At 46.4% G+C, this 13,400-nt stretch overlaps 1 protein-coding gene and 1 long non-coding RNA gene across 2 annotated transcripts; one reads left to right on the top strand and one right to left on the bottom strand.

Moving 5' to 3' along the window:
- The first annotated feature begins 18 nt into the window (after positions 1–18).
- Positions 19–13,393, top strand: MAPK15 (mitogen-activated protein kinase 15). The gene is made up of 13 exons (XM_039711248.1): positions 19–238; positions 3,049–3,147; positions 3,670–3,699; positions 6,195–6,285; positions 6,418–6,548; positions 7,162–7,325; positions 8,238–8,377; positions 8,790–8,847; positions 9,606–9,743; positions 9,974–10,079; positions 10,486–10,786; positions 11,037–11,167; positions 12,606–13,393. The coding sequence occupies exons 1-13, from the start codon at positions 113–115 to the stop codon at positions 12,810–12,812; spliced, it is 1,722 nt and encodes a 573-aa protein (XP_039567182.1). The 5' UTR covers positions 19–112; the 3' UTR covers positions 12,813–13,393.
- On the bottom strand, positions 6,457–12,587 carry LOC120503091. The gene is made up of 3 exons (XR_005627656.1): positions 11,195–12,587; positions 7,269–7,463; positions 6,457–6,588 (listed from the first exon to the last, which is right to left on the bottom strand). It is a non-coding gene; the product is annotated as an uncharacterized LOC120503091 (long non-coding RNA).
- Positions 13,394–13,400: the final 7 nt, after the last annotated feature.

The raw sequence follows: 13,400 nt of genomic DNA, 5'->3' as shown, positions 1-13,400 counted from the left end.
AAGGGGCTCATTTCTCCTCTCCCCTCTCCTCTCCTCTCCCTCCCGCGCTTCTTCTCCTCCCTCAGCACCCGCGCTCACGGCGCCCCCTGGCGGGCGCCGCGGCGATACGCGCATGCGCGGTGCGCCGGTCCGTTGCCATAGCAGCGGGAGCCAACAGGGAGGCGCCGCCATGAGCCCGCCCGAGGTGGAGCCGCTCGTGGGCCGCAAGTACGAGATCAAAAGGCGCCTGGGCAAGGGGGTGAGTGCCTGGCAGGGGCTGGCCTGGGGGAGCTGGGCTGGCCTGGGGGAGCTGGGGCGGCCTGGGGGAGCTGGGGCGGCCTGGGGGAGCTGGGGCGGTCGCGGGAGCTCGGAGGGCCCATGAGAGCTCTGGGGGACCGTGTGGAGTTCAGGGCACCGTAAGGGCTCCAGGCGGCCCGGGGAAGCTGAGGGGGTGTTTGGGAGTTCAGACGCCCGTGGGAACTCTCTCTGTCGCTCAGGGCCCGCTGGGAGCTCTAGGTGACCCAGGGGAACTCCGGGGGACTGTGAAAAGTAAATAGTAAAATAGATCTGAGTTTCAAAGTACATTCTCTCTGTGCCTGCCAAATCCTTCTACATTTACTGTAACCCCATCACTTCAGATCATGCTGCATCACGTAATAACTTCTCCATAAAACGTATTTTTATACATAACCCAATTGTAATTTTTAAGATGTGTCTCCTCAGACAGTCTCTAAACTCTCCCAAGTTATCTGCTTTATTATTCTGGCAGCTCTTTGCTATCATTTAGTTGCGTTGATACAAGTATTTAAGTATTTCCCTCATTATGTTCACAGAGTCAAGGAGTCACTGAGGTGGAAAAGCCCTCTGAGCCTGTGGAGTCCAGCTGCTCCCCCAGCACTGACCCTGTCCCCTAGTGCACATCCACGTGGCTGTTAAATCCCCCCAGGGATGGGGACTCCCCCCTGCTCTGAGGCAATCTGTGCCAGGGCTGCACTGCCCTTTGCAGAAGAGTTTTTTCCAATATCCAGCCTAAACCTCCCCTGGCACAACTCGAGGCTGTTTCCCAGGTGCCAGCAGGGTAGTACTGTAGCACTTACCTGAGGTACTTGTACAACTGTTTGTACTGCCTGATGCATGGGAAAGGTTCTGGTGCCATGCTCCAGATCCACACGTTACTGGGAAATCTGTCTTGATGTCCTTACATGAGTGTTTAATCACTAGAATCATACATCGCAGCTCTTTTGCTTTGTACAAGTATTTAGACAGTAAGTGGGCATGTCTGAGTAGGATGTGATCCCTTTGTGCAAAGGTAAAACAGCTCCTAGGCTGTGGAAAGTCCAGATTCAAATCTATGGGCTAAAATAAAAAAACTGGATCTATACCACATGTCAGACTGAGTAATCATCATTTGCAAGTATCACAGTCATGCAGAACAGGGGAAACTCAAGTAGAGGTTCCTGTTCCCTTAACAGACAACATAGCTTTTAATTGAAAAAAAAAAAAGGTTTAGTGTTGGACCTGACAGTGCTGTGTTAGTGGCTGGACCCAGTGGCTTTGGAGAGCTTTTTCAACCTCAGCAATTCTGGGATGCTGTCACTACAGACTTTGGTAAAAAGTCTCTCTCCATCCTTCTCACCACCCCCCTTTCAGTTCTGAAAGAGCACAGTGAGTTTTCCGTGGAACCTTCTCTTCTCCAGACTGAACACCCCAGGTGTCCCAGCCTGGCTGCAGAGCAGAGGGCCTCCAGCCCTCGGAGCATCTCCGTGGCCCTTCTCTGCAGCTGCTCAAACTGCTCTCTGTCCTTCTGGTACTGAGCAGCTCCAAGCTGGGTGCAGTGCTCCAGCTGGGAATCTCAACAAGGTCAGACGTGGGGAAGAATGATCTCCCTTGACCTGCAGCCACACCATGGCTGGTATAGCCAGGTGCCATTGCCACCTGGACACACCTGGGCTCGTGTTCAGCCATTGTCAGCAGCACCACCAGCGCCTTTTCAGCTTCCTAACCACTCTGTCCCAAGCCTGGCATGTTTCATGGGGTTGTTGTGACCCAAGAGCAAGACCCTGGCCCTGCTGACCTGTGCAGCACTGGCCTCGGCCTATCCCTCCCATCCCATCCCATCCCATCCCATCCCATCCCATCCCATGCCGTCCCGTCCCGTCCCGTCCCGTCCCGTCCCATCCCATCAATGCAGCCCTTCCAGGTGACACTGTCACAGAGGGAGATCAGACTGGTCAGCAGAATGTGCCTTGCACCAGCTGGGCCCAATCCCCGGGTTTGTGGAATCCTGGCTGTCCTCCCTCCTTTTGGTGCATCCCAGGACATGGCTGGCAGTCTGGGCTGCTGTGTTGTCAGCTCATTGCCAGGTTTTCGTCCACCAGCACCCCCAAGTCCTTCTCAGGGCTGCTCTCCATACAGAGTCCTGGAACCACAGAACATTCTGGGTTAGAAGGGACTTTAAAGCCTGCTCATTCCACCCCCCTGCCATGGGCAGGGACACCTTCCACTGTCCCGGGTTGCTCCAAACCCCATCCAGCCTGGACACTTCCAGCAATGGGGCAGCCACAGTTGCTTCTGGTGCCAGGGCTTCACCACTGTCACAGGGAAGGATTTGTTCCCAAATCCCATCTAAACCCTGCCCTCTGGCAGTGGGAAGCCGTTCCAAGTTGGGTTGTCCCTCCAGGCCCTTGTCCAAGGTCCCTCCTGAGCTCTCTTGGAGCCCTTTCAGGCGCTGGAAGGAGCTGTAAAGTCTCCCCGTAGCCTCTCTTCTGCGTTCCAAGTTGGGTTGTCCCTCCAGGCCCTTGTCCAAGGTCCCTCCTGAGCTCTCTTGGAGCCCTTTCAGGCGCTGGAAGGAGCTGTAAAGTCTCCCTGCAGCCTTGCTTCTCCAGGCTGAACAACCCCAACCCTCTCAGTGTGTCTCCTGAGTCTGTCTCATTGGCCTAATCTCTCTATCTTCCCTGTGGCTCCCATCACCTCTGCTCCAGTCCATCACTGGGCACGTTCTGGTTCCACCGCAGGCCCGGGCTGCGTGCAGGTGTCAGCTCTCTGCTCACCTGTCCTGCTTCTCCGCAGGCCTACGGCATCGTCTGGAGAGCAACCGACCACCAGACAGGAGAAACAGTTGCTGTCAAAAAGATTTTTGATGCTTTCAGGAACAGAACAGATGCTCAGGTGAGAAATTACTGTCCTGATGTGTTCTGAGATGTGGTGGGATTCCATAGGTATTGTCAGGACTTTTGTCTCTGAAAGATGATAATTATGCACATAACAATATAGTCTGCAGCTATATTGGGATGAAACCAAGCAATAAATATCAAGCTTTGTGTATAAAGAGGATGTATAAAAGAGCATGTATAAAAGAGGAGTGGATTTAAGCCTGTCATTGAACTGCATCTGTGTTCTCCTGTTCTCTTGAGGTGATAATATATTGGGTGAGAAATTACTGTCCTGATGTGTTCTGAGACGTGGTGGGATTCCATAGGTATTTTCAGGACGTTTGTCTCTGAAAGATGATAATTATGCACATAACAATATAGTCTGCAGCTATATTGGGATGAAACCAAGCAATAAATATCAAACTTTGTGTATCATGGCATGTATAAAAGAGGAGTGGATTTAACCCTGTCATTGAACTGCATCTCTGTTCTGCTGTTCTCTTGAGGTGATAATAAATTGTTTTTTCTTTATTTCTAGAGAACATTTCGAGAGATTATGTTCCTGCAGGTAATGTCCATGTTCCCCCTCTTCTCTGATTTTTTGTTATCTCTGATGTCGATTATGTTCCTGCAGGTAATGTCCATGTTCCCCCTCTTCTCTGATTTTTTATTGTCTCTGATGTAAGTATTTTCTTCCCACTGTTTTCCAAAATGCAGCAGTCATTGATTAGTGTTGATAAGTCTTTAATGTCTTTTCTGCATCATCTTGGCAAAGAGCCTTTCACCTGAATGAAACACTCTCCATTTGGGCTTGTTTTTACTCTTTCTCCATTTTTAGTACTGCGTCTGCTGCAGAGCACATCAGCACCTTCTGTCACTTATTGCTGCTTTGTGATAGAAACAGTTTTCTTTTACATTTTAACTGCCGTGATTGGAGGACGGCTGAGGTAAAAGAGGGATTTAGGGATTTACACTCCAAAATTGTTTTCCTCCATCATGCAGTAAGCAATTTAATTACTTAAAATAATCTAACCAAAAAAAAAAGGGAAGTTCTGCAAGGAATAACTTAAGACTACGCTTGTTTTGATATAATTTACCTTATCAGTGGTATTCCAGTTATCTGTCCACTCCTCCTTAGATTTACCATGTAGAAACATCAATATTTTGGAATACTGTTGTTATAACTTGTGATTTTCTAAAGACACAAGTGAGGCAGGGCTCATAGAAGAGGTGTTTCCTAAGACTGCCAAGTTTAAGTAGGAAAGAGATGATTTTTTTAAACTTTTTAGTCATTCTTAAAGCCTGAAATAGAAGCTGCAAACTTTAAAGCTAAAAATAGAAACAGTTCCTTAGAAGTGAACTACCTTAGAAGTTTGATCATCTCGGAAGGTGCAACACTCCTGGAATGAATGAATGAAGTAGGAGCAGAGGAAAAAAGGATATTTCTTCTGAAGGAAAGGAAGAGTCACTTGGCAGCGGAGGGCAGGCAGAGGGAAGTTAATGTGCTGCTCAGCCCATACTCCATAACTTCTGGTGCTCAATAGACTTTAAGAATTTTAGTTTCCCCTCCTATTTTAAACCTCTTTCTTGAGGTTCAAGACTAAGAGCTCAGAAAGGAAAAGATGTGAAAATTACTCCATTATTCATAACTGCATGTTTGTCTTAATTTATTTGTCTGTGCATAATAATTGTTTTGTTCAGTCTTGATGTAGATCACAAGGTCAATTGATGGACTAGGTTATTGTTTTATGTTGTGTATCTCAATTATTCTCATTGAGAAGTTGCTGTAGAATCTGGGGTGTGAATGATTCTGTGATGCTCTGGTCATTGCTTGCAGGTTTTGTGTTTGCTGTTCACTGTAGTTGTAGATCTACGGGTGTATTTTAGGCCAATTTTAGAATGTCATTTTGGTGTGTTAGTAGCATTATTATTCTTTAAGCAAAGATCAATAGAACTGGCGCTGACAAGGTTTTTTTCATGTTTTTTTTTTAATACAGATTGATATTTTGTCATTTAGTTGTAGATCTATGGGTGTATTTTAGGCCAATTTTAGAATGTCATTTTGGTGTGTTAGTAGCATTATTATTCTTTAAGCAAAGATCAATAGAACTGGCCCTGACAAGGTTTTTTTCATGTTTTTTTTTAGTACAGATTGATATTTTGTCATGACTTTCTATTATCAGTTCCAGGGCAAGGCAGTGTGAGACAGTGGAATTTTCCTTCTTAAATAGCACTCAAGTCTAGATTTAGCTACATCTCTAGAACAATGCTCCCTTTTGGGTAAAAACCTTCTTTAGATCCTGTGGATAGGTTTTGTGGCTATGTTCAGAATGAAAATAAAGTGTGTGATGGGCTGGCCATGTCTCACTGTGTTGTGAGTGTGTTTTCACAGGTTGCTGCAGGTGAATGTGTTGTTTTGGGAGCTTTCCTGGACGTTACACATTATAAAATGTCACAGTATTATGAAGTGTTTATGGTGTCCCTGGCTACAGAGAAGTGAGAAATAAAAGCTGTTAAAGCCGAGGATGAACTTAATGATCCCATGATGTCAGTCATGGGAAATGTCAGTCTGTCAAATGTCAGTCATGGGAAATGTCAATGTCAGTCTGCAGAAATGTGAGGATGGCCTCACATGCAGTCAGTTCCTCAGTGCAGCCTGTGAGTGTCTGAGCCAGCCCTCAAATCGACGTGTTCTGATTGTTTGGGGTTTTAACTATGAATGTTGATGACAGCTATGATCTATTTTCATGCCACAATTCTTTGTTTCAGTAGGAAATGTGAGGTGTATAAAGAGGATTGGATTTTATTATAAATGGTATAGAGGGAGTGTTAGAACTAATGTCTCATTTAACAGAGATTTTTTTTAAATTAACTGACTGGTTTCCTACTATGGAACCAACTTAAATCCTTTTTTAAAGTTTATTTCAGAAGAAACTTAATGGAGGAAAAAGCAGGTTAATGTTTGATTTAGACAGTAATACAAACTGAAATAGGTTATTGTTCCTTTTTATGATTCACAAGCAAAACACATGATTTTGACAGCTGGGTCTCTTCCCTGTGCAGGAATTTGGAGAACATCCAAATATCATCAAGCTGCTCGATGTTATCCCAGCAGAGAATGACAAGGACATCTACCTCATCTTCGAGTCCATGGGTGAGACTCAACACTGCAGCAGCCACTCAAACCCAGCCTCTCTTAGGAGTTTTCTTTGTTATCATTTTGATAGGGAATGCTCATGGTACTATTGATATTTACTGATGTCAGTATATTACTGGTATATTACAGAGACTGATTTACATGCTGTGATTAAGAAGGGGAATGTGCTGAAAGACATCCACAAATGTTACATTCTCTACCAACTTCTGAAGGCAACTAAATTCATCCACTCAGGGAATGTTATTCACAGGGATCAGAAGGTACATTTCAGTCATGGTCTGTATCCTTCACTCCAGTTTTCTGTTGAACACGAAATAAAATCACAGATTGATTTGGGTTGGGAGGGATCTTCAAAGCCCATCCATTCCCACCCCCTGCCATTGACAGGGCCACATTCCACTATCCCAGGTTGCTCCAAGCCCTGTCCAGCCTTGTACACTGCCAGGGATGGGGCAGCCACAGCTTCCTTCGCCACCCTGTGCCAGGGCCTCACCACTCTCACAGGGCAGAATTCCTTCCCAATATCCCATCTAACCCTGCCCTGTGCCAGTTCCCATATCCCATCTAACCCTGCCCTGTACCAGTTCCCAATATCCCATCTAACCCTGCCCTCTGCCAGTGTGGAGCCATTTCCCCTTGTGCTGTCCAGGCTGTTTACAAAGTCCCTCTTGAGCTCTCTTGGCACCCCTTTAAGCACTTGAAGGGGCTCTAAGATCTCCCCTGGAGCCTTTTCTCCCCCTAGCCCCAGGTGTCTCAGCCTGTCTCTGTAGGAAACATATGAAGAAATGTACAAGTAGGAGACTAGTAAAAAAGCCTTGATAGTGTGCTATTCAGAGAGCAAGAGGCTCATTAACTGTGCTGTGTCCCATGCAGCCTTCCAACGTGCTGCTGGATGGCCAGTGCTGTGTGAAGCTGTGTGACTTCGGGCTGGCCCGCTCCCTGTGCCAGCGGGGCGAGCCCCAGCCCAGCCCCGCGCTCACCGAGTACGTGGCCACGCGCTGGTACCGAGCGCCCGAGATCCTGCTGGCCTCCCGCCGGTGAGCCGGGGAGGGGACGGGAGCCTGGCACTTCACTTGCGCGTTTTTCTGTCTAAAGGTCTTCAGTCTTTCCGTTGTCAGTGTCACCAGATGCGGTGTCGTGTCAGCAGTCTGTTTTCTCAGTGTACAATTAAACTTCTGCAACACAAAAACCTCTTAAGAACATGGACACGTCCTTCCTGTGTTCTCAGAGTGTCAATGGACATACTCGAGCAGTTCATCTGCTTGTCACCCTTTCTCCCAGCAGATTTACATCTTCTCCCTTAAAGCCACAACTTTACAAAATCTGCTTGAGAATGTGAATCCTCTTTTCCAAATTGAAGCAGTGTTTTTCAATAGACCTTCACGAAATACTCCCTAATCAAATGTTAAACCAGCTGCTGTTAGTCAGGCTTAGTCCTTTTTTAAAAAATTAAATATGAAAAACCAGAAAAGTCAATAAATAGATGTGGGTAGTATCCCGAATTTTAAATGTGGGTGTTTTGCAAACTGTCTTATACCCACTGTTTGGCATTTACTTTGCTTAAAAATGTAATTCTTAAGTAATTGTAACTACTTTGTACGTACATTATGACCAAAGAACAATGTATATCTTCATTCTAGGTCATATGAAAAGGATATAATACCTTGTTCTGGCATTACCTTTAATATATTACCTTGTTCTAGCATTTCCCTGTAATATATTTCCTTTTATAGTTTCTTAGACTAGACTTTAAATCTTCTGTTTCATGTTTGCCAGTCTCATGATTCCCAAATGTTATTCAATTTATAGTTCAAACCTATGAGCATTTATATTTGAGAAGTCACCAAGCACGCTTTCTAGTGAATAAATCAATGTAGGTGATGTGAATACCAGGTACAAGAAAATATTTGCTTGATTTAATCCTATCTCTGTTCTGTTCCTGTTTGTAGTTACACAAAGGGTGTGGACATGTGGAGCATTGGCTGTATTCTTGGAGAGATGCTGCTTGGAAAGCCTCTTTTTCCTGGAACATCAACAATGAACCAAATAGAGCAGATCCTGAGGGTCATCCCTGCTCCATCCCCAGAAGGTAGGACCCTGCTGTGGGGAAAGGGATCTAGAGAAGGGGTTCAGTGGAAGAAAGCAGCCTGGCTTGGTCAGGGAATAAGGTATCTCATTCATTCTGGCACCTTTCCAAAGGAATTAAAATCCTCAACTTGAATGTTAGTGTTAGAGAAAAATTAGAAATTCATATATTGGTGATGGTGCTCTGCATCTGTTGCTATGAGAATGCAAGTTTATGAAGTGTACAAATTAATAAATAGGAATTCAAAAATCAGCTTAGAAAATTCGTAAGTATTCCATCCCCCTTCCATAGATCTCCGACCGAGTTCTGTGTGGATAATTTCCTAGGTTAATATCAAGTATTGGCTTTCCTTCATAAACTGTGCAGCTCTGCTAATCCTCTTCTTGGCAGTAACAGTATGTTTTTATTCTTGCAGATATTTTGGCTCTGCAGTCAGAGTACAAGGCCTCAGTTATTAAGCACATGAGTTCCAGGTAAGCCTGAGGTGTCAGTGTGTCTCAGATCATCTAATGCAGGACCCTGGAGTCACAGAACCACAGAACAGTTTGGGTGGGAAGGGACCTCAAAGCTCATCTCATTCCACCCCCTGACATGGACTGGGACACCTTTCACTAGACCAGGCTGCTCCAAGCCCCATCCAACCTGGCCTTCCAGGGATGGGCAGCCACAGCCTCTCCAGGAAATCATTCCAGTCCCTCGGTACCCTCACAAGCAATAATTCCTTCCCAGTATATCTAACCCTACCCTCTGACAGTGGGAAGCCCTTTCCACTTGTGCTCTCACTCCACACCCTTGTCCAAAGTTCCTCTCCAGCTGCCTTTGAGCCTCTTACAGCAGTGGAAGGGGCTCTAAGTTGTCTCCTTAAATAAAAATTGTTTAAAATATAAGTAAGATTTGGTGCTTAAAACTGATTTTTTTCAAGATACTTTCTTCTTCATTATGTTCACATTTGTATTTAGGATTTCAAAATGCAAAACCAGATTTTTAAATTTTATCTTCTCTGTAAATTACAAAGAAGTATGTTTCTATAATCTCAGGTCTAGATTTGTGGGATCATGGGGCTGGGAAGTGATGAGCTTTAAGGTCCCTTCCTGGCCAAACCATTCTAGGATTCAGTGATTATGACACACTTTGTGAGTGAACTTGTGCCTGGTGTCACCTTGACATGATCCTGGAACTGTCACTCCTGCCTTCACTGGAGATTAGACACTGATTTTTTTCTGATTTCTAGGCAGCGAGTAGCATTTGAGGAGATTTTCCCACCCTCCACTCCACTGCCTGCCTTGGATCTGCTGAAGAAACTTCTGGTCTTTAACCCTGACAAACGGCTCACAGCAGAGGAGGCTCTGCAGCATCCTTACGTGAGCAGGTGAGAGTGACACCAGTGTGCAGCTTCCCCTGATGTCTTCTGAGACACTACAAACCTGCTCTTAGCACAAATTTTCTTTAAAGGCATTACAGAAAAAATGGCAAAACTAATTCTTTGTTTTCTCCAGCCCTATTTATACGAGATTGTTTAACAATCCTGTTTAAATTTTAATAATCTGTTTCCAGTCATGTAATTTCCATGAATTACATGATATGTTCTCATTCCCTCAGATTCCACTGTCCTTCCAGGGAGCCCTCTTTGGATTTTGATGTGATCCTTCCTTTGGGTGATGATGTCCAGCTGTCTGTGGCAGAATATAGAAATAAATTATATGAGGTACTTTCATCCTGTTTTCCCCAATCCTAATCCTCCAGATAACCTGCCATTCTTGCACACACTTAACAAATTCTTTGTCTTGTCTCTGTGTTCTCTGGGCTTTCTGTACCTGCTGGCACATTTACACCTGTGTGTTTGATCAGTTCCATACTGTCCTAATCTTTGAGAGACCTTTACATGTAAAATTCCCATAGGGCAAAGAAAAATCTGAAGCATGATGTCTGAGAAAGATTCACAGAATAGTTTGGGTTGAAAGGTACTTAAAGATCATCTAGTTCCAAAATTATACTTGTTACTTACCCTGTAAAATAAATTGCAGATATTTATAAGTATTCCTCTTTGTTTTGATGTTTTATTTTTCTGCTGTATTGCTGTATTAAGTCTAACTAGCTTTTATGTTCTGCAGATGATCCTTGAAAAGAAGTCAAAGAACCTTCCAAAGGAGCAAGGGCAGAGAGAAAACATTCAGCTGAGCCAGTCTGAGTCCAGCACACCTCTGCCAGGTTTCAGCTCAGTGGCACCCACCAGGAAAGACCAACAAGAGCCAGCACCCCCTCTGCTAAACCCTTCACATGTGCACCCCGGAGCCACAGCTGGGGCCCAACCAGCAGGGTCCAGCCAGAGCAAGGATTTGGCCAGAACTCTGGGTCAGAGATCACAGATTAGTGTGGTGATGTACAACCCCATCACACACACCACTGTGCAGAGTAGGTACCACCCTCCTACACTGGGTGTAACCTGCCTTGGGCTGTTGGTGTGGGGAAGAGAGCATGAGGGCTGTAAAGGAAATGAAGGGAATTTGCATGGTAAAATGAAGGGCTGGAAGTGTGGGAGGGAAATGACATAAGAACAAAACACTGTTGAATGAGTGTTGAGTATGGGACTGTCCCTGCCTCAGTCAATGTGTTCTGTGTTCTTCTGATTTTCCTACTTTCTCTCATGTTTTTCCTTCTGCAGGAAATGCAAATCCTGGTGCTGGGATCAGGAACTGTTCTGCACCACCTCAACAGTCCAGAATCTCCAGCAATGAGAAACTAGGGAGACAAATCACAAAGCTCTCTCCTACAAGTGTGCAGAACCTTTACAATGTGAGTAGCTTAACTTCCAGCCCTTACCTGTGGTAACCTGGGTCACAGCAACTCCCTGTAGTGCTCCACGCAGAGTGGCTGGAAAGCTGGGAAAGGTCACCTAGTGCTGGTGCTGATGACAGTAGCTGAACATGAGACCAAGTGTGGCAAGGTGGGTAAGAGGCCAGTGGCACCTGGCTTGTAGCAGCAGCAGAGTGACCAGACACCCAGGGCAGTGACCATCCCCTGTGCTGGGCGCTGCTGAGGGACCTCCAGTCCTGGGGGCAAGTTTGGGCTCTTCCCAACAAGAAAGGAGGGGCCCCATTGAGGGGCTGCAGTGTGTCCAGAGAAGGGAACAGAGCTGGAGGAGGGTCTGGAGCCACAGCAGCAGCTGTGGAGAGAAGGAGGCACAGGGAGGATCTTCTCTCTGCAGCTCCCTGACAGGAGGACACAGCCAGGTGGGGGTCAGGGTCTGCTCAGGAAACAAGTGACAGGATGAGAGGAAACGGCCTCAGGTGGTTCCAGGAGAGGTTTAGGTTGGATACTGGAAAAAACTCACCTGCAAAGGGCTGTGCAGCCCTGGAACAGACTGCCTCGGGGCAGGGGGGATTTAACAGCCACATGGATGTGGCACGTGGGGACAGGGGTCAGTGGTGGCCTTGGAAGTGCTGGGGGAGCAGCTGGACTCAGTGGGCCCAGAGGGCTTTTCCAACCTTAGTGATTCTCTGATTTCATGATTCTGTGGATCCAATGGGTTGCTGTTGCTGAGCTGTGAGGGTGTCAGTCCTGTCCTCTGTGCTCCTCCCTCTTCCCTGGTTTTGGCTATGCTTCCTTGGAAAAGTCCTCCCTCTCAGTGGGTTCTTTAATGACCTCTTGCTTCTGCTTTTTTCCTTCCTGAGCTGGCTTCTGCTGCCTGGTGACTGCTGGCACCTGCAGAGGTGATGGAGGAAGCTTATGACAGTGGGAAGAGTATGGAAGGAGGCAGCACAGATTCACTGAATCACAGACTGCCCTTTTTAGGAAGGCACCTAAAAACTGATCTCATTCCACCCCTCTCCCATGGTCAGGAACACATTCCACTAGTCCAGGTTGTCAGAAACCTTCAAGCATTTCCAGTAGCACACCTGTAGCTCACCTTTCAGCCCCTCTGATTTGGAATCCCTTCCAAAATGCTTTGAGAGAAAGAGAAGCCATTAATTCCCCAAGATGGGATTGTGGAGCTTGCTGCACATGCAGATGTAGGCATGACCAATGGATTTGGAAGGATCTTCAGGGAATTGTGACCAATTTTCTGTGACAAGAAGAGCAGAAGAGTGAGAAGATCAGCCTACACGTGCCCTGAGTTCCTGTTTGTTTCCTGAGAGGATAGTACTGACCAAAGCCAAACCTGTGTCCTATTTGCACTCCAGAAAGCTGATTCCAGCTTATTAACTTTTCTTGGCTTTTCTTTCTCACACAGAATCCCAGAAACTCTCAGTGTCACAGCAAAGACGTTCATCCCCCTCTGAAGCCCGGTAAAAAGATGTTCCAGATCACTGCAAATGTGGGAGCTGCGGGTGATCCAAGGGCATCCATGGGCAGCTACTCCCAGGCCTATGGAACCATCAGTAAATCTGCACTGCAGAGCCTTCCAATAGCAAAGGCCTCCAAAAACCCTGAGCAGTGACTGTGGAGATATTCCAGACAGGTGAAGGACAGCTCATCCCTCAGCCCCTGACTGAGCAAGAGCAGCAGGGAAGAGCAAACTATGAGGAAATGCTTTATTAACTGCTTAGGGCAATGTCCTCCTCTCCTCTGGACAAGCTCATAGGAAAGGGAATCCCACTCCTCTGCCTTCCAGTCTCAGCAGGCAAGGACACAGCATTTGCTCTCATACCCTGAGAAGAGTGAATGCTGTCACTTCACACTCCTTCTTTGAATTACTGCAAAAACCACAGGAAACAGCATTATTCTGATACTTGAGTGGTTTTTAGACATACTCAGGGTACAGGGGAACCTCCTGAAGTTCAACAAGGCCTAGTGCAAGGCCAAGAAAATGCTCTGAAGGCTTGAGTCCTTCAGCTCTGGAGATAGGCTGGGAGGTGTCCAGACTGGAGGAAAGAAGGCTCCAGGAAGACCAAGAGCCCCTTCCAGTGCCTAAAGTGGCTCCAGCAGAGCTGGAGAGAGACTTTGGACATGGGCCTGGAGTGACAGGACAAGGGGAATGGCTTCCCACTGCCAGAGGACAGGGATGGATGGGGTGTTGGGAAGAAAT

The sequence above is a fragment of the Passer montanus genome, unplaced genomic scaffold (assembly GCF_014805655.1).
Source record: "Passer montanus isolate IOZ18808 unplaced genomic scaffold, ASM1480565v1 scaffold244, whole genome shotgun sequence".
NCBI classification, from domain to species: domain Eukaryota; kingdom Metazoa; phylum Chordata; class Aves; order Passeriformes; family Passeridae; genus Passer; species Passer montanus.
Note: the sequence above shows the minus strand (reverse complement) of the source record. Positions and strands in the feature narration are given on the sequence as shown.

Excerpts from the sequence above, each read along its gene's own strand:
- MAPK15 (XM_039711248.1), top strand. The coding sequence starts at position 113 with ATGCGCGGTGCGCCGGTCCGTTGCCATAGCAGCGGGAGCCAACAGGGA. Across the intron at positions 3,700-6,194 it reads GAGAGATTATGTTCCTGCAG|GAATTTGGAGAACATCCAAA; the intron begins GTAATGTCCATG and ends TTCCCTGTGCAG. Across the intron at positions 6,286-6,417 it reads CCTCATCTTCGAGTCCATGG|AGACTGATTTACATGCTGTG; the intron begins GTGAGACTCAAC and ends GGTATATTACAG.